Source organism: Arvicanthis niloticus, chromosome 8, assembly GCF_011762505.2.
Source record: "Arvicanthis niloticus isolate mArvNil1 chromosome 8, mArvNil1.pat.X, whole genome shotgun sequence".
Taxonomy (NCBI): Eukaryota; Metazoa; Chordata; class Mammalia; order Rodentia; family Muridae; genus Arvicanthis; species Arvicanthis niloticus.
Genome location: NC_047665.1, coordinates 75,792,508 through 75,813,949, shown reverse-complemented (window position 1 = coordinate 75,813,949; position 21,442 = coordinate 75,792,508). Strand labels below are relative to the sequence as shown.

Below are 21,442 nucleotides of genomic sequence, written 5' to 3'. Positions count from 1 at the left end.
TTACTTATTACTATTGTAATAAGACATTGATAAGGAATATAGTTTTAATATCTATATTAATAAAATATTCTCCACAAATCAATCTGATAATACACTATAGCACAGTATAATTGTTAAATGGATATCACTTTGATTATTTTTATATGTGTCCTATATATGGAACTAACTTCTCTGCCCTAATTTTAAACTAGATGATTCCAACAGAATTGCTTCTTATACTTTCTACAAAGACAGAGTAGGGCAAGGGAATTAGTATATCAAGTAAATGAACCAAATTGTGTGGCTCGATATTGTAATTTGGTATGTTTGCTTGATAGGATATAATTACTTAGAAAGTATGTAAAAAATAAGTAAGTAAATTTATCGCTTAATTAGTGCTGCCTTAAGAGTTTGTAGTCAAACTTTCCATAGGCAACCTCCTAGTTATTGCCTCTGCATATTTATCATTGAATCTGTACCATTTAGAGAGTTGCTCTTCATTATATCAGATTTTTTTCATTTACTGTGACCAGCCATTTGTAACATTTTTTTTAAATCTGTAACCTTGTAGTAAAAATGAAGACCTACAAACTCAGACATTTTAAATATCATACCATGAAACTGATTCTTGTATATTCTAGTATTCGTTGATGGATTTGTTATCTAAAATGGTGGTGGGCCAACCTCATTTTGTCCGTTGCATCAAGCCAAATAATGAGCGACAGGCAAGAAAATACGACAAGGAGAAAGTTCTGCTCCAACTGCGTTACACAGGGATTTTGGAAACAGCGAGAATTCGAAGGCTTGGTTACTCACATCGGATACTCTTCGCTAACTTTATAAAGAGGTATGTAGGTTCCTTAATTTTCCATTGTGCTGTTTATACATTTTTAAATCTTCAGGAGGATTGTAGAACATAAAACAGTGAGTAGTCTAGGCAGCCTAGGGAGGAAGCATTTCATTTGTGCAGTAAAAGAGAAGGTAGCTATTGTTAGTGGAGTCTGGGAGACTCTGCTGTGTGCTGGGAAGTCTCTGTGGTGGGAGAGGATGCATGTGAAAGATGCTGAAGGACCACGGGTCAAAGGCTCTGTACTGAAGAAGCTGGGAGATCTGAGTTCTCAGCCCAATGGTACTATGTGCTATGTCACCATGAGACTGCACCAACAGTTCTGAAGTAGGAGACATGGTGCCCATCAGAAGATACTTACCACTACCAGGAGACATTTGGAAATGTCATGCCTTAGAGGTGAGCACTCCCATGTAGTGGGTAGGAGCTCGGTATGCAGTTAATCATGTCATCTACAGCTCAGAGGGCAGCTCCTACAACCAAGCTCTCCACACCCAAATGCCAGCAGTGCTGGGTTAAGAAACCCTGGCCTCCGTGGTATTTCAGTTTCCTCACCTCCTAAGTCTGCTTTGACCATCTGATAAAATGGTTATAATGATCAAATTGAATAATGTCATGTCTATAGAGACTTGGCAAATATAGAAATTCAATTAAATTTATATGTCAATTTAATCTTCTCTAATTTAAGGAAGAATTTATTAAGTACAAAGAGTTCTTAACACTTGAAATCATTGTCAAATTAAAAATTTGATATAGTAAATATATTTTAAGTAGTACATTAGTGGTGATGCTAAGGTTCAATATTTTAGATGTTTAACATTTTTAATGCCTATGTTTGTGAGACTTGTCAATCCTGTCATTTCTGTTCATCATTATATTTAAAGAAATTTCAAGTTTTAGTTATACTGCAATTTTCAGGAACTTGCAATGTTTAAAGAATTCTCCATCTATAAAACTCTCCAGTCTTTCTTTTTAAAGTATGCCAAGAAATGTTAAGAACAAAACAAAGTGTTTTTTTTACAGCTCAACAAATCCTGATTACATGTCTTTACCAATAATAATCATAATCATAACAATAATAATAATAACGAGAAGAAGGAGGAGAAGGAGAGGAGGCAGAGGAGAAGGAGAAGAAGAGAGAGAAGAAAGTTGTACCATGCTTTCTTTTACATGGCCTATGTAACTGTTGGTAGTCTATCACTGTGACAAATACTAGAAAGAAGCCACTTGATAAAGGAGACTTTTGCCTGGGCCGATGGGCTCAGTGGTTTCGCTCTGTGGTCAGCTGGCTATGTTGCTTTGAGACCTGTGGCGAGGTAGAAGCGTCAAGGTAGGAAGGTGTGGTGGAAGAAAACTGCAGTCGTTCTTGCAGCCAGGAGGTAGAGGAATACTGAGAGAAAGAAAGGGACGAGAATAATGCACCCTTCAGATGCAGGGATGTGCCTTCGAGTAGCTACTTCCTCCAATGAGATCCCACCTCCGAACAGCCCATCAACCATCACACTGACAAGTTAGTATCCTTGAGATCCAGTTACCCCTGCAGAACAACTACACCAGGCACTTTCCTGGTTGCCATTTCCTGGGCTAAACATGTACAAAACATAACAATCAGTATCTACTAATTGGCCTTTTCTACCTTATTCTACTTAATACAGTAATATTACTAATATATGTATGCTAAGTAAGAGCTATAGGGACAGTTTCAAAGCTGGCTTATCTTGTAATTGCCAATCTAGTTAGGATTATCAGAGCCAAAGACATGGGAAGTTAACAAGCAACACAATTTAGAAAATGACAAGTTCAAGAGACTGGTGTGCACAAAGCAAGAGTCTACAGGGTGAAAAACTTTTAAAATGTCAAGATCAGGAATCACAAAGCAGGATCTGCCAGATAATGCAGTTTGTAGGGAAAACAGGAAGTAGGGACAGCTGCAGTGGCTCACCCTCACCGGGTTGTGTATTCAAGCAAAACTGCTTACCTCATGGGAGTAGAAAGTGAAAAGGAAATAGAAAGGAAGCTATTGAGATCCCAATAAAATGGTATACCAAAAAAACTAAATGGATTTGGATTGAAAGGGTAGGCATTAGTGAAGTAACAAAAGAGGAAACGAGACAACCATTTGGGTTAAAAAATCTGAGCTTTATGCTTTCAAAATATCCATGGTTTTATAGTATAAACCACAAGGAAAACTAAATCCATTATGTTGGTGACGCTTTGGTTACAGGTAAGTTATTTACTTAGAAATTAAGAAGTAAGAATTAGCGGGGCAATGGCAGTACATGCCTTTAATCCCAGGACTCAGAAGGCAGAGGCTTTGGATCTCTGAGAGTTCAAGGGCACCCTGGTCTATGGAGTGAGTTCCAGGATAGCCAAGGCTACACAGAGAGACTCTGTCTTGGGGAAAGAAAAAAAAAAAAACAGAATTACTTATGTAATACCATAGAATAGCAAATTACTATTGGATAAATATGAAAGGATAAAAGCTATGGATATAGTGGGGGTGGGTGGGGGGAATAAATCTCTGTTCTAAATCACAGAAAGTTCCAGAAATAAAAAAGCTAAACCTTTTCTCTGTCATTGTTTTGAAAGCTGTCACCCAACTCAGCATAGACTGTTCAGAAGACAGAACAATTTAGAAAGGTCCCCTGAAGCTCTCAGAAGGACTTTATAGCCCTCCGGCACTAACGCTCCTCTGATGGAGAACTCTCCAGACCTTTTCCTCAGTGATTACAGATGGGCTTTTCTGCTTTACAAGAAAACAACCCTAAGGGAATATGGTTCCACGGTCCACTCAGCCGATGGGTTGGGGGACACGCTGCTAGAGAAGGGAAATGCCAGGAGCTTGACTATGTTTATCCCATGTGCAGCCATCGGGTGCTGGGCTTTATAAAAGCACAGAGCACTGCACTGTGGGATGAGAAATGCAGTCTAAGACGTGGTGCAGCCAAAGTTGGGGTTCCTTGTCTCACTGGGACACCTAGTCACTGCTAGGGTGCAGATGAGTGGAATGAGGATTGAGGGGTCCATGGGCCGGGACCTTTGGGAGCCTGTGAGCTGAGGACAGCAACTACCTCTGGGTTAGCTCATTAGAGAGTGTCCTTAGCTTGGTGGCAGTTGTCTGGAAGTCCAGAGAGGCCTTCTATGGGAGACTTAGGCTGTGACTCTGTAGGCAAAGGCCTTCTCCATGCTCCCCACAGCAGTTCTCTGGAAGAGACAGTCCATGTTTACCCATACCATTTATTCACTGTTCATCATGGAAAATGGATACATACCTAATTCTCAGGGTGGATCACAGACTAAATACCTTTTGCAGGAAGAAATATCCAGAAAGGGAAGCTTATTAGGCTAAAACCTCAGGGTCTCTAGATACCTCACTAGCATGGAGTATTCTGTTCTGGGCTACATGACCATTGTGGAGAGTGTGGACATATGTTCCTGGCCGGGAATCTGGCAAGGAGCAGTGAGGCACCTACTGTCTCAGGTGAGTACTCAAGTATCAGGGTCTCAGACCCACTCTACCTTACCAAGTTTCCTGGTACTGTCTCACAAGGGAAGGAGCCCAATATGATGTTACTTTGCACAAGACACTAGGCATGTTTATCAGCTTTCTGCCAATCACAATGAACCACCTGAAATAGCCAACTGATAAAGATAAAAGGTGGATTCGGGCTTCCAGTCAGTTTGTTGTCTTCACAACTTTGGGCCTACGGTTGCACATCACATTCACATGTTGAAACAAAACAAGATGCTTCATGGGATCCAGGGAAGAAAAACGGAAAAGGAAGGAGATGGTGGTCCCAATAATCTCTTTAAGGGTAAATCCCCAGAAACCTGAAGACCTCCCACTAGATCTTGGGATTCCTACAGTCATCCAAAAGCTCTTCCACAGAACAGGTCTTTAACACATGGGCCATCAGAGACACGTAAGCTCTGAACTATAGCAGTGTTGCTACTTTTGTTTTTTCCAAAATGAACTCTATCCTCAGATTCAGAGAAAGTAGGTCCATTTCACAGTGATATCTATACACAATCATTTTTTTCACAATCTCCTGAGCACAGTTCATCGATGGTAGGATAGTATAGTAGGTTCTAGTTTGTTTTCTGTTGCTGTGATAAAACACTGATAAAAAAACAACTTGAGAAAGGCTTATTTTAGCCTACAGGTTATATATAGTCCCATTATTGAGGCAAGTAAAGGCAGGAACTCAAGGCAAGAGCTTGAAGGGAGAACCAACAGAAGAACACTGTTTAATGGTGTATTCCTAGGTTCACATTCATGTAGCTTTCTTATTTAGCCCAGATCTACCTGCCTAAGGAATGATACCACTCACAGTGGCCCTTCTTATAGATCAGCAATCAGAAAACGCCTACAGACAGGCACATATGCAAATATGATGCAGGCACTTCTTCAATTGCCTTCAACAACAGAAGGTTTTCTCTTCTCAGGTATATCAAATTGACAACCCAATTTAGCCATCGCAGTGAATATCATGCTTGAAAGTCAAACTCAGCTTAAACCCCAATCCTGTCATTTACTAAATATCCATCCTCAATGTGCTTTAAGTTCTGTAAGCCTCTGTAACATGACTTTCTAGTGATCTGCACACACAAATTGTAAACATTCTATTTTCATGTGTTTATGAGTATTAAACGAAATCCTATATATGAAGTATATGAACCAAACGGAGAGCAACCACAGGTGTGAAACTACAGAAGATGCTCGGTTTGTATCTCTCTCACTTTGCTGTCATTTTGGGAATTATAAGAGAGTCAAGGATTAAATCTGGGAATTTCATCCCTTCAACGTGACAGAGCTGCTGGGTGGCTACCACTGCTGAGATGTTGGACCACTGCACAAACCAATCAGCCATTTTTTTTTATTATTTTCAGGTACTATGTTCTCTGCTACAAATCGAGTGAAGAGCCCCCAGCGAGCCCAGACACCTGTGCTACCATTTTGGAAAAAGCTGGTCTTGATAATTGGGCTCTTGGAAAAACAAAAGTAATGTTTTCATATAATTTTGATGAGGAAATGATGACCTTATTTATAGGAGTTATAACATTTTACTATAGTTGAAACTATTATGAGTTTTGTTAGAAAATATGTAAAATTGGGGATGAAACTTGTAATTCATAAAGCCTTCCTCAATGAAGATAAAAACGCTTTTGATCTTTACAAAGCTCAGGCTGAGCTGCCTAGGAATGACACTGCCCACAGTGGGCTAGGTCTTTTCTATCAGTTAAAAATCAAAAGAATGCTCCACAGACATGTCCATAGGCAAACCTGACACAAAAAGTATGAGAAATTTTTATTTCAATGATTTATTCAAAAGAAAACTCCTAGTAACACTGGAAGCAAATGTATTTTACTTCAAATGGTATTGAAGACAAACTGATGTACTTTTCTAAGGACAGGACCAGGGTCTCACTGTGTTTCCCTTTACTGGCCTGGAACTCAATTTATAGTCCTGGCTGGCCTTGAACTCACAGAGACACACCAGCTTCTGCCCCTCGTACTGAGATTAAAGACATGCACTGCCCATTGGACATGCCCAGCCATCATTTTATCTGTGACTACTTCTAAGCAGCCAAGAAGCTAGTGTAAAGATCAGAATGGGAATCCTGTTTCTCTCTTCTTTTTTAAATTCTTACTTGGTATCTATTATAAACTTGAAATTTATCTCAAGTAAAACATTTAGCATCATCATGAGACTCACTGTGTATCTGAGTACTGGTGCAGATATTATTAACTTTGAGAGGATCTTATTTAACCCCTTAGAGAACAAAATTTTATAAATAAAAACATCATCTTGAATATGGAAAAAGGAGACATCGGACCTGGCACATGTGCTTAGAACAACTTGAGGTGGGATAGGTGCCAGTACATTTTAAATGTATCTTGGAAGTATATCGGATATTCTCCAAGACAGAATGGGGAAATGACAAAGAATAAGTACTGTCAGCCACCTCATCGGGATCAAAATAGACATTTTCAAAGAAATCTGAGTATTGTGTCCTAGGCATAGAAGGAAGGGAGAGAATTTCATGATGTTCAGAGGCTGTATTATCCATGTGACAGTTTAAGAGGTTTTTCTGATCATCAGTAACACTTTGATATTTGATAAAGGAGAATTCAAGGTGCTTGAAAGATACATATTTTATTCAGTCCATTTTCTTTTAAATGCTCACAAGGATGAACTGTCAGGCTAAAGCCTAAGCATTTATGGTCAGAAATGCATGTGTGATTTCAAATGGAGTTTTAACTTATAAAAAGGCCCTTTGCCTGCCCGTTCTGCATGATATTTAAGTAGCATTTTAAAGCTATTTGTATTTTTCCACTTCACCTTTCCAACTCATTAACATGGATAAAAGTGTTTAATATAAGAACATTTCTAATGCTATGCAAAAAAATGATGACCTTTTTAAACACATTGAATTTTAAATGAATTGTCAACAACAGAATAGACTAAATATATTAACATCTAGAATCCTGTAAAAATTAAAATTGAATTCAATCAAAATTCATAATGTCAAACTGTTTGCTTGTGGTACCATGCCCCCATGTTCAATGACATGCTGAGAGAGTTCTACAGTCAAGGTTACCAGATCTTATGATTCAGCTATAACATTTGATTTTAAGTAATTTTCTTGATGGGCACAATGAACACTTTGTGGTAATCTTTGTTGATGAATTTATTCATTAAAAAAAGAAAGATATTCCCTTAAGAGATGGGTGAAGCTAAAAATCTTAGCTGTGCAAAATGCCTTTGGTCTTGAGTCTCCTGCATTGCCCAAGTTCAAGTTAACTATAGAATGATCTGAAGTCAACCGAGTTTAGTCTGTTGAGAAAGTTGTTGATTTCGCCGAGACCCTGTTTCACCATATTTTCCCCACTGACAATGCCTTGACAGTCCTCTGTCATATTCATCTTTGTAACCCCAGCAAATAAAGAAATCCAACATTTTATAAATCATTTGATGAATGGTTTGTGAATGAATTGTCCTTTCTTTAATTTACAGATAAATTTGTATGATTTTTTAAAAAAAATTGGGAAACAGCATTGTCTTTAAAATGTTTTAAGTATAAAAATGAGATCCACCCAGATTATATGATGATAAATATTTGCTAGCAAGAGCTCAGAAAGCCCCATTCTTATTATCAGATCCAAAGAACCCCAGAGTTTACCAGGTCTACCTTTTGTTTCCTTCTTAAAAACAAGTTTTCTTTAAGCCTCAAAATCTTAGCAACAGCAAAGCCCAAGAAGCAAGTAATGTCTTCCACAACCCAAAGAGGGTCAACATACAATCTGTTCTTTAAGTGTAGTACATGGCCACTATACTTCTGTGTGTCATCATCTTATTGTACTTTGTTTAATTCTCCTAAGGTGTTCCTTAAATATTATCATGTGGAACAGTTGAATCTAATGCGAAAGGAAGCCATTGACAAGCTTGTTTTGATTCAAGCCAGTGTCAGAGCATTCTTGGGTTCGAGAAGATACCAAGAACTGCAGCAGAAGAGGAAGAATAGTGCTGTAATAATACAGTCAGGTAATCACTAGGGTCATCTTGCAATGTAAAAACCGTACCTGGGTCTTTATCTATGGTCATAAATCAAATCTAGTACTTCTCATACACAAACTTCCATTCTCATGTGACTTGCCTTTATTCCTGTGCTACTCTAAATTAGATTGTTACACTGATTGACACTTTTAGTATTTGAATAAATGATTTCGTTTTAAATTAAATAATTTTAGGTTTTGAGTTTCCTGTCAAGCACTAATGAAACACAATTGACCTATCCTGCTTTATGTGGCAAACAATTGGATTAATTGTGGGTCTCAAGAATCACATTACAATAGTATTACTCATTAGACAATAAGATTCTCCCAACTGTAATCCAAAGGTTACAACTGTCATAATTTTTTGACAATCTAATTAAATTTTATTTTGTTAAAGGGCATCCATTTCTCTGTATTAACTCATAAAAGTGATATATAAGACCATACTTAACAAATTTTTATTAAATTATTTGAATAGATTTTGGATTTTGCTATTTCTGCCTTTAAAGGTATACATAAATTTAAATCATGCCTAGGATGACTGGCTATGGTATTTTTTTAAAAAAGAATTGGCTAAATTGCCATAATGAAAAATGTACCTTACTTTTACTCTGACATTTACTTCTATCTACTTTGTTTTGTTTTAGGTGTTAACTAGGCTTGCTAAATTGATTTTTGGCTCACTGACATCCACAGCCACATTCTGAAGAACATTCACAGGGTGGATATGGTAGCTAACTGTCAAACAACCTGTGTTCTGTTCCCAGTTTCGTGTCAGTCAGTAATGGGCCGCCATTTCTTTTTTGGAATTTCAAACTGTTAATTTATGCCCAAGACATTAAAGTACTTTGGGATCTCATCCTCAACCCTGAAATTCACAGAGCTCTGATTTAGAAGATTTTCATAACTCACTTGTCAGTTAAACATATCCTGATAAGAAGTGAGGCTATTTAGTCATTCCTTCATCCAAGTTGTAAGAATCGTCTACTCTTATGAAGAAATGGGCCTGAGTTTTGCTCTGAGAAGCTCTCCTGACAGGGGAATGTTACTGGATATATAGGTACTCTTGTGTTACGGTTCTAAAATAAAGTGAAACTGTGAAATCTGAATTCTAATATATGACTCCCAGGATAACTGGTGAAAGTGTCCAAACTATACACATAGGTAAGTAGGATCTTCTCTGTAAAGAACTGGACATAGCAGAAAAGGAGATAAGGTCAAGTGAAGGAGCATGCTGCCTTCCATGCTCTCGGTGTCTGCCATTGTAGCTCCGTGGACATTCCGTTGCTGTACTTCATGTAAAAATAGTCTTGTTAATGAACCCGTCTTTTAAAAAAAAAATGATCTATTTGCAATCTTTACTTTCCTTTTCCTCTGTGACAATGATGGTCAGAACTACTGTCATACATTCACTCAATGTTCTTTTTTTATTGGATATTTTATTTACATTTCAGATGTTGTACCCTTACCCCATTCCCCCTCACCCAGAAACCCCCTATCCCATCCCCCCTCCTCCTGCTTCTATGAGGATATGCCCCCACCCCATTTTTTAAGTGAAACTGAACATATATGTAAGAAGATGGAAAAAAAGAATTGTAGAAAATATTTTCAAATGTGCATTGATTTACTTTTAGCTCTGATTCTTTTGAAGCGTGTATAGCAATCTCAAATTGCAACAATGTAATAATTATTAAATGTGCTAGGAACAAATCTAACCTTAAAATAGGTGAAGAAAAAAATGCTTTCTGATTCATGATGTGAGCACTATTTTCAGAGGTCTTTTTTCTATAGTTAAATAGATGTGATTCAATATCAATAATAGTACTTGCTAGCCACTCAAAATGATTTCTGATTGTCACCAAGAACAATAAAAAAACACTCAGTGTTCTTTTATTGCTTGTGACAACCAGTCCTTTGTTCCATATGGGTTTCAGCTGCAAGAAGACATCTCTTGCGAAAACAAGGAAAAGAACCGTCTAATGTGAAAAGCACAGCAGGAAGGAGTGTTCGGGCTAAGGATCAGGAATTTGACTACAAGAAAAACTTTGAAACCAAAAGGTACAATGATGTTCTTCCTGACACTATTTTGCCAACAAAGTGTCTTAGAATAATCCTATGCATGACTCAAAGTGCCTATTTGAAGAACCACAAGAATTCATTTTTTCAGCAGACTTTATGTTAGGTAGTAGGGATACAGAGATGAAAGAAACAAAGTTCTTATTCAAATGACTCATGGCATCATGAAAAAGAATATGAACAATAAATTGCTAGTAAAGTTGGCTGGCTCTGATATATACATTATACATATGCATACACATACATATACACATCGTGAAGTGCTTACCTAGTGTAATTAAAGCCCTGAGTTCAATCCTCAGCCTTATTCTTGTTATCAGCCCTCCCCTCATTCACACTCACCATACCATACCATACCATACCATACCATACCATACCATACCATACCAGACAGCTTCATTTCCTGACTCAACAAAAATCAATGTTAATTTGAATTGTGGAGGCATCTTATATTCTCAGGTTTCTGTGTGCTCAGACACCTGTATATGCCCCCTTTGATGTTGCCTGTAATGGTCCAAATGATGTGTTAATTGGCCTGCTAACTCCAGAGAGACCTCAAGTCTGCCTCAGGAGCAGGACCTATGTGATAGGAGTCAGAAAAATGAACAGGTGGCAGATAGGAGACAGAAGAAAGATGGACTAAATTTATGGCATTTAGAAATAATTACTGCTTGTAGATATTGCATATATTAAGGACATCTGCAGTAGAAAAGAAGCAGGAAAATGGAATCCCAGTCTATTTTTTAAGTCTTATTCAAATAAAAGGCTTTTCTCACAAATAGATTCCAAAAGATCACAACTCTCCTACAGGCTACACGGCCAAGTAGAAACTTGATCACACGATTAGACACTGAAAACCTACAAGCATATTGAAATTTGCAACTACCTTCTACAAACACTCCCTGCCCAATCCTCCCCCTGCTGCCAATCACAGGAGACAGTATTACGATGTCAGATGATGAGTTTTTAACTCTATGGTAAATTGCCCTTTTCATGACTGTGGTGTTCTTATGTGGATTTTATACTGTCTGAAAAAGAAGGAAGAAAATGACATACAGAAGACCTTGCCTCCCTGTCTTCAAATCTTCAAATGGTGGAAAATCATTGTATACTACATACACAATCATGGATGGGCAGGTGACACTGACTTAACTTTAATTTTGCAAGATATTTCCTGTAATCAGTAAGTTTGGCACTTGGTAAAGTCCAGTACATGACCCTGATGAATACACCCATTGCTATCTCCAAAACTAGGTCTACTATCTGCATCGTGTCATTATGTACATTTTGTCATTAAGGTTATATTCTTCAAGTATTAAATTCCTATAATTTTTGACATTTTTCCATTCTTTGAAGATTTCCTAGATGTATTCCATGTATTTTGATCATATCAAGCCCTGCTCCTCCCCAGTGCGTCCCAGAACACCTTACCTCCTGCCACACCCCCTCACAATTCCATGTTCTCTTTCATAGCCCACTGACTCCAATCTGTGCTATTGTAGGCCTGAATGTAGGACAATCCACTGAAGCATGGCCTACCTAATGGGGTCACTTCCCTGAAGAAAACGGACTCTATTCGCCTTCAATGCCAATGTCCCTCAGCCAGGAGTGGAGCTTGATGAGCCTCTCCTCACCTATTCTGAATGTTTGACTGACTTGATCGTGTGTAGAATTTTGGTATCTCATCAAATAGAAATACCTTTCTTTCCATGCTAACCTGTTTCTCATTCCAAGTTGAAACTGGTTTTCTTATTCAAATAGCTATCCCAGGCATCAGTACAGAGAATGTTTTTGTGTTGTTTTGTTTTGTTTTGTTTTGTTTTGTTTTGTTTTGTTTTTTGTGAGGTTCTTTATTAATGAGATTTGACTTGTTCCTATTTTGAGTTTACTTTCATTCTTTTGCCTTTTTTACAATACAATATTGCACACGGCTACTAACAAAAGTAATATGCTCTAGTTTAGCAGTATCTTATGTCCAGATCTATGCTTTGCACAGGGAATCATTTGTGAAGAAACAGACAGAAAACTCAGTGCCTACTAATGAATCCAACATTTCAACTCCAAACAACAAAGAGAGCCCATCTGCAGGGAAGACAGCTCCCTTCAGAGGGGAGGCAAAAGCCACCAATATTGAGAGCAACAACAGAAGATATCAGACTCAGAAGAAAATGAGCAATGTGTATGCTGAAGGCCAGAATCAAGAGCTATACATTGTGGGAGACCCTTGGGCAGAAGTAAGCCCCAGGCAGAAGCATGGGCAAGACCTGGAAGGAAGCAGAAAGATGAGGAAAGAAGAGAAAGGAGATGCTGTGATCCAGAGTTACTGTCAGTGGTACACAGAGGGAAGCAACTTTGAAGAATCAAAAGCAACATGTCTAGAAGGGAGGGAGACATGGGAAAAGCTGAGCTGCCCAGGACTGTGGCTGACTGAGGAGATTTACCTGAGAAAAACTTTGGATCCTAGTCTTAGCCAAAAGTCAGTCTATCAAAATGCAGACGGCAAAGAAAAAGAAAAGAAAACATCCGTCGTTACCCAGAATACATCTCTGTGCAACCTGGAGAGAGACTATCACCTGCCTGGGTTCCTTGGAGAAAAAAACACTGGACCAGTGGATCAGGCCCAGGAGGAAGACAAGGCTGCTGTGTTCATTCAGAGCAAATACCGGAGTTCCAAGCAAAAGCAACAGCTGGGAAAGGACAGGCTGTCACCTTCCTTTAAGAGTCAAAAGATCCTTTCATCACCCACAGAAGTAGCAAGAAACACTCACAATGTTTATTCCTATCCGACAAAGCAGGAAGGGATCCATCATTTCAAGATGGTGGATAAGAGAGACTCAAAAACAGCTTCAAAAAAGGAAGTGTGTGATTTGGCAATGTTTTCAAGACAGGTATGTAAATAAATTTATTCACTGATTAAAATCTCTGAGAACTACCCAACAATTGAATCAACAAATAATAAATAACTGGGGGATTATTGTATCTGTGTTTATCAGACAATTTTAATAAAATATATTGATGGTTGTGCTATTTAAGTAGCCATGTATTTTCCTGCCCATACATTGTGATAAGAATAAAGAATAAAATTATGATAGAAGCCACATGTAGTAAGATCCCAGATGCTGTTTTATGTCACTGAGACCACTGGATAGTGGAAAGTTTCATGTATCCATGTGATCCTTTGTTATTGGTAAAAATGTGAGTATTTTTTAAGCATTTTAAAAAAACTGAAAGCAGAGGTTTCCTGCCTTCCCCAAATTTTACTTTGTATGGCATAATGATCTGTTAAAATCTGTTAGGTGGCTTAGCAGGCCCTGTATTTGATGAACATAAAAGTCTCACCACAATAAGCAATTCTGGAGCTCTGACAAGAAAGTTCCAGGAGAGATCATAGGAGCAGCAGAGGCCTATTCCTGCCCTCTCTTTCTAGGTATCTGACCTCAAGAAAATGTCTTTCTATATCAGCACTTTTACTTCATCCTGTATGGATCGACAGATGTTAAGTAGATGACTTCCAATTGAAAAAACTACCAACTGAGCCAGTAGTCTGTAAAATAACAGAAGAAATTCTGTAGTGGGGTGGTTTAAAGGAGAATATCTAATCTTTGGTCCCTAATCTAAGTTTTGTTACCTGTGAGAGTTGCATCCTGAGAAAGCATTATACCTGCCCTAGGTCTCCACCTTAAGGTCAGGCCCAAGTATCTCTACCCTTCAGCTGTCAATGGAGATCTGCTATTGATTAATTTCCCTAAGCTCTTCCTCTTCCAGTTTTAGGCAGCTGGAAAAGTGAATTTTATGTGCATGCAGTCTTCCTTTTCTTTGTTGCAAAAATTAGAAACTCACAGCTGATCTGCAACTAAGACAGATGAAGAGGCATAAAGTACTGGCTAGTGCAAACCCAGAGTCAGAAAATCATGAACCCTGCACTCTACCTAACAAGACATCCAGTTTATAAGGGATGAAAGGCAGAGTAACTGTATGGTAGAGCATGGAAATGAGGGATCGAGGAAAGAGAGGAAGAGAACCAAGCCTTTAAATTAGCTAAGAAGACAGAAGGAAGGCTTAACATACCCAGAAGTAGGCCACCATGGCAACAAGTGCCGATGGCCGAACTCAGGAGCCCCAAAAAGACAGGTGGATAGATGTGAAACATAGCATTGAGGGTTTGTTACTTTTGAGGGAAAAAATTTGACATGGGCAAGTTGCTCAGAGTGGAAGGTAGTGTAAAGTCAGGATTTATTAGACCTGGGAACAAAGGTCCAGGTGCCTATGGAGAAGAACTTGAGAGTCCTAGGGAGTCTGGAAAAGAACTGTGCATTTGTATACCTGTAGAGCCTTGGAATTCTTTGATTTAATCTGTCATATGGCCTTTTTTTAGATATCAAAGTTATCTGAAGAGTATTTCATTCTGCAGAAAAACTTGAATGAAATTATCTTGGTCGAGCAACTGAAGCCACTTTATCTGGGTATCTATCGCCAGAAACCAATCAACAGACACATTTCTACTCATCAATACCTCTCAGGTAAAGATCAGTAATGGTAGGCCACTCAAAGAGAAGGAAATGCCAAACTCTTTGTGTCTTAGACTTGTGTTCTGTGACTTGAGGCAATGGTCTGCCTCACTGGAAAGCTGAAGCCTTTCTTTCATTCTATATCTTATAAGCAGATACAGAATTTTTCAGAATGTTCTACCTACCTCCTGCTGTCTCTAATACCGCTCTCCTGAGTATTTTTCTTTATTATTTTCTCCCTTTTATACAACTTAATCTTAACTTGACCTAAGATACCATCAGAGAGCAAAAGGGAGCTCAGAGAAGGAGCAATAATGTCAGATTAATATGATAAGCAAACCTGAAATATCCCTATTTAGGGATCACATCTGGAAGAGTGTGGCGCCTGTGAGCCTCTGATCAGAGACACAAAAGCATGAGGTTATGTTTTCTTATATTTTTCATGCTGTTTATTGATCATTCGGGGTGCTGTGCTGTTTAAGAATATGTTCACACAAATGCATGTTGTGTACTGACCTTCATTTTCTCCGTAACTCTGCCCTACCCTTTCTCATCCCTTCCTCTTCCTGCTAGTCCCCTTTGTTCCCCTAGACAGCTTCTCTTCTCCTTTCATGTCATATATACACATAAGATTTCATATATCAGCACAAAATCTAGGGACCACAAATAAGAGAAAGCACATAAATGTGTCTTTCTGGGGCTGACTTAATTCACTTCAGATGGCCATTTCCACTCACATTCACTTGCCTGAAAATGCTACAACTTCATTTTTTTAGGGCTGAAAACAATTCCACTGTGTATGTATGTTATACTCTGTGTCCATGTCTCTATTGTTGGGCACCTCAGTTGGTTCCGTAATGTGGCTGTTATGAATAGTACTGTGACAAACATTGACATGAAGTTATCTCTGTGATATGGTGGCTTGGGGTCCTTTGAGTAAAAAGACAGGAGTCTAGCTAGATCATATGGTAGGTCTACTTTTAGTTTTCTGAGAAACCTCCATAGTGATTTCCTCAGATAGGCTGGCCTGGTTTGCATTCCCATTAGCAGTGTATAAGGGCTCTCTTGAGTTCACATCCTCAGCAGCAGCAGCCTCAGTCACAGGCCGCCCATCTCTGGAGTTATCTGACCCCAATTCTTTAGGGATGTGCCAAGGCCTTAGGTTCTTCTATGTCTCTGAAGGATCAGTTCATAGTCTCCAGTCATTTGTCCATGAGTTACTATCAGGACACCCACGACCCCTGATGGCCTCTACATCCTCCACAATGGGAGCAGCATGCCTTCCAAGGGGGATCAGAAACCAGAGATCTGAAGTATTACCTCATTCGCCCATGTTCCAGGAAGCCTATCATGTACTGGAAGCCATGGAGTGGGGGTGGGGTGGCAGCGGGAATGCTGCTACTAAAAGCCTCAGGAGACCACCTGCCCATCCCAACACTGCTGACTCTTCAGGGTTCTTCTAAGAAAATCTTTTCTTTCCCTTTACTTTCAAGCCCTTTTCTCTCTTGACAGATACCTGACTTTATTTCTTTAATGTGCAGCTCTCAGCAAAGTTAGGAAGAGTCATATGACCTTATTCAGCTTCTTTTGATTTCCTTGCCAAAATTTCTGAATTAAAAAAAAAAAAACAAAACAAAACAAACAAACAAACAAATACTGAGATGACTGTGGCTGTTTGCCTGACCTGGGATAAAGGGACAGAATCTTCAAGTTCCTGTCAGTTCCCAAGCCACATTGTTTGTGGTGACGCTTAACAAACACAGCTGTGCATACAGTGGCCTTGAGTGCTGCTACTCTCCTGCTTTGGTTAGAACATCTAACAGTGAGAAGAATAAAATTCAGCAAGAGCCCATGGGGTTGGCTCCTGTCCATGTCCTGTGCTGGAGGGACTGGCTAGGGTAGGGGACAATAGCTGTAGATTGCTCTAGGTTTTATATGCAGCTGGAGGTGCAGGTGGTGTGGGGACTCAGAAAAGCTAGGCAAAGGCCAGCAGTTCATACTCTATCCACTGCACAAAGGAAAGGTGGATGTAGGAGGCAGAGTCCTGGAGAGGAATCTAGGCTGTTGATGTGCTGCCCAGCTTTCTGCTTGGTTGTTCTTGAGAAGGCTGGGCAAGGATGACAGCAGAACCCACAGGTGCTCACTTTATTCCTCAACCTCCCTTTGTCTCCTTATGAGCTGATGTGTGTCAGGAAGAAGGCTGTAACTCAGAAGCGCACCTCTGGGCCACCGAAGGTTTTTGTCCCTTGCACGTGCAGAGAACATTTGTTCTACTCTGTCTCTAACATCCTGAACACCATCCTGAACATCTCTAACATCCTATTTAACATCAGTTAAATAGTAACTGAGAGAGTGCCTGGGAGAGACCAGGATCTGTGAGGACTCCAGAGCCCAGGAGTAAAGGCCATGTTGAGAGATGCTGTCAAGCCATGAAGCAGAGCTAGATGAGGTGGTCACCCAGCAGATGCTGACAGGTGACCACAGAGTAAATGGCCTGTCTACATTAATGACAAGGAGCTGCTAATATTTCACCTCCCCTCCAATCTGGATGTGGCTTTAGTTATTAAAAGGGGAAACTAAGATGTTAGTATCCAGTATTAAGAAAATTGAGAGCGAGCACTTGAGCAGCATTTGCTGAGAACAATGAGAGAAGGCAATGGGAAGCGGTCCAGAGAACACAATGCTTGCCATGCCAGCATTGAGCACAGAAGTCTGGATCTCCCGTACAGGGGTAAGGAGCCTGCTGACTGCAACAGCCTGTTTGTAACACCAGCACTCACAAAGTAGATACAGATGCCCAGGGCAACGGCTTAGCTCCTGTCCAAAACACACAATTCACTTCTTCAATCCTTGTTGATTTTCGTATATGGCTTGCTTCTAAGTTCCTCTGATCAAACAAGATCTGATACAGATACTCTTAGTTAATCAGAACAGCAGACAGCTGCTCCCATTGCAGTTCATACGAGGCAATGGTTTTATGTTGGAGCCTTCCTTCAGCTATGGAGAAAGGATTCGGGCAGATGGCTGATGTAAACCCCTATGAGCACAGACTCTAAGCCACACCTGCATTTCCTAACACACCCTGTACCTCTAAGAAAAAAAAAATCCGATTAATGAACCAAATAAGGCTCACTTTCAAATAATTCCACTATTAAAATGATCCATACTTGATTAGTCATTTCATGTCTCAAAAGTCTGCAGGTATCTTTTGTTCATCGATATACCCAATGTTCTTTTTAATAACTTAGTAACCCTCTGCTAGAACATGCAAAAACTGGAATGTTTCTCAGTCATAACCCCCCCCCCCCAAAGCCCTGGAAAACATACAAAACATAGGAGGAACCATTATATTTTTCAAATTAATTTTAACTAATTATGTTCTTAAAGAGAACTTTGTGTGTGTGTGTGTGTGTGTGTGTGTGTGTGTGTGTGTGTGTGTGTGTGTGTAAAATATCTAGCTTGTACCAAAATGTCAAGTAAAACAATGTCCAAATGAAGGCTAACTGGCTAGTTACGAAGTTTAAAAAGAACATCAGTGTGTATTCATTATTGTGCTGCATTTTTATGTCAACTTGACACATGCTAAGTCACTGAGAGGAGGGAACCTCAATTAAGAGAACACTTCTATAAGATGGGGCTGTAGGCAAGCCTGTAGGACATTTTCTTAATTTGTGATTGATCAGGAAGAGCCTGGCCTGTTGTGGGTGGTACCATCCCTGGGCTGCACAGTCCAAGGATAAACAAGTCAGAAGAAGAAGCCAGTAAACAGCATTCCTCCATGGCCTCTGCATCAACTCCTGCCTCCAGGTTCCTACCCTCAGAGTAAATGCTAGTGGGACAATAGCAAATTTTTTTTACCTGTTTTGAAATGTCTATGTCATTCATAAAATAGCATTGATGTGTTCGTTACTTTCTTTGTCATGTGATAAAATACCTGAAGGAATAACTCAAGGGATAATTGACTGGGGCTTCCTTGGACTCAGGCTCAAGCAGGAGGATTTCACAAAGACTTCATCTGTTTCTTCACTTCAGACTACCATGTCGTTCATGACTATCATAAAAAGTATACTGGTTCGATAATTCTTTTGAGGAATTTAGAGACTAGCCCATAAGACCAGTGCCCAAAAACATCCTAGAGGTTTGCTTATTTATTTATTTATTTATTTATTTATTTATTTATTTATTCATTTATTTATTATTTTAGGGTTTTTAAAACAAGGTTTCTCTGTGTCGGCCTGGCTATCCTGCAACTCACTCTGTAGACCAAGCTGACCTCAAACTCAGAGGTCTGCCTGCCTCTGTCTTCCCAGTGCTGGAATTAAAGCCAAGCACCACCACTGCCTGGCTCCATACTACTTCTTTTAAAAAACCTTTTTATCTAGTGGTGTGAAATAATAAATGCATCATATGTGAATTTATCTTTTTACAATGTTATTATTATAGCATTATAATAATTATACATTATACTATATATTATATCATATAACTGTACTTTAGTATAGTAGTTAATATATTAATTTATTATACATTATTAATACATAAAATATATTATTACTGTATTGACAAATTAATAATACATTAATATCATTATATTAAGTGTAATTGTGTAATTCTGTTGGAATCTATCTTGGATAAATCAGTACTATAGTGTACAAACATGCCAAGAAACTGCTCAGCTTCAATGCAGCTGGCATCACTGGCCTTTGCGTGTGTGTCTGTACCAAAAACTCAATGGGCAGTTGGAAGCACATTGGTAATTACCTTTCTCCTTCTGTGTTAATTCCATATCCTCTGTAGTCTTGAGGAGATAAAAATCAATGTGATATGGAAAAATAACTTGGCTGCAGAAACTTTAATTGTTTCCATCTGAAGCTTTTCGTTTTAAAGTATTTTATTATGATTATTATTATTATATATTATTCAGTCAACATTTCAGGAATCCATTCTTGTGTAAGTAAGGCAAGCAGCTTTAAAACAACATTTGATATGTTACTTTTTATTTCTATAAATATAAGGTTTTAAATTTCTTTTAGGATTCACCATTCAATATTAATTTAAATGATTCTTGGTTATAAACTTGTCAGTAAAGACCACACTCAAACAAGAGATACAGTTGATTTGATTGCCCACTCAACTAGATTTAGTGAAGCACACCTCTGCATGTGTCTGGAAAGGCATTCCCTGAAACCACAAATCATAAAGGCTCACCCAATGGATATATCCATCCCTTGTGGAGACTGAACATGATGGTGTTATTGGAGCTACAAGACAGAAATACAGTTAAATAAATGAAGCTAAGGCAATGCTACTAAAAAAAACAAAATAATAAAGGCCTGATTGTTTTTAATCCACAAATAAATAGAAGTAAGAATAAGATTGTACCAACTATACTATGAGAATACTAAAACGCTGCCTTCTGTAAAGGCAATTAATTTTGCACAAGCAATTACTTAATGTAATATGCTTTTTCAAGAAAAACATTACAATGGTAATTCCATCAAAGAAGTACTACCAAAAACTTTCAAAGCATTTAACATATTTAGGCAAATACCTTGAGGTGTTCAGAGAATAGTGAATATCCACAGTATGTGTCATGCTTGAGAGAAAACTCTGAAAAATAAAAGTATCTATTTTCAGAAGTCTGTACATCTTAGAAGCAACATTTCATTAAAAGCTGGATCAGTCGATCTCAATTGTGAACTTAGATATAAATTCCTGAAAATAGTACTTGCTGGTAGAATGGAACTGTATATAGGAAAGACTGTCCAAATAATACATATGGATATAACACTATATCAAAAGGTCAGAAGAAAAAAACATCTTGGTAAATAGCAAGGCCATTTTTAATAAAACCAGGACCTGTATTGATAAAGCGTAAAGCCCAGTAAACTAAAAACTAAAGGATATTCTTTAGCAATGTTACATTTCCTAAGCTAATAACAATATCACAATTAACTATAAAACAATGCAAACTGTTCCATTAAAGAGGAGTAAAAATAAATGCAAAAAAATAGAACAACATTTTATTTTCATGCAACTGGAAAGTAGAGAAGCTTCTGAAGGACATAATCATCAAAGAGAAAAGGTACGATGGTGGAAGAATTACATCAGCAACAAAGTTAAATAAGGATGTATGGAGACATAGATAGATAGATAGATAAATAGATAGATAGATAGATAGATAGATAGATAGATAGATAGATAGACATAGCTGATATATACATTGATTATATATACAATAGATATTCTTTCTCATAAAATATTACAATGGAAAAAGATCTCATTGGAAATAATAGTGGAAAATCAATACATTGAAATAAAGTTCACCAGGAAACTACAAAGATATAGTAAAGGCAAGATCCATGATAGGATGATGTGTTATGCTTCAGCATGGCAAGGTGAGATATCATGAAACTGGAAGAATTTAAAGTATTGCATTCAAAATATCTGCCCTAGAACTTTAATCTTCATAAA

At 38.4% G+C, this 21,442-nt stretch overlaps 1 protein-coding gene across 1 annotated transcript in view; it reads left to right on the top strand.

Annotated features, from left to right (window-relative positions):
• Myo3a (myosin IIIA) overlaps positions 1–21,442 on the top strand; it is a 186,567-nt gene that overhangs the window by 142,196 nt on the left and 22,929 nt on the right. The window contains exons 24-29 of the mRNA XM_034510582.2: positions 621–826; positions 5,717–5,828; positions 8,211–8,373; positions 10,319–10,442; positions 12,457–13,348; positions 14,836–14,980. Of these exons, the coding sequence (XP_034366473.2) occupies positions 621–826; positions 5,717–5,828; positions 8,211–8,373; positions 10,319–10,442; positions 12,457–13,348; positions 14,836–14,980 (1,642 nt within the window). The remainder of the gene's footprint in view (positions 1–620; positions 827–5,716; positions 5,829–8,210; positions 8,374–10,318; positions 10,443–12,456; positions 13,349–14,835; positions 14,981–21,442) is intronic.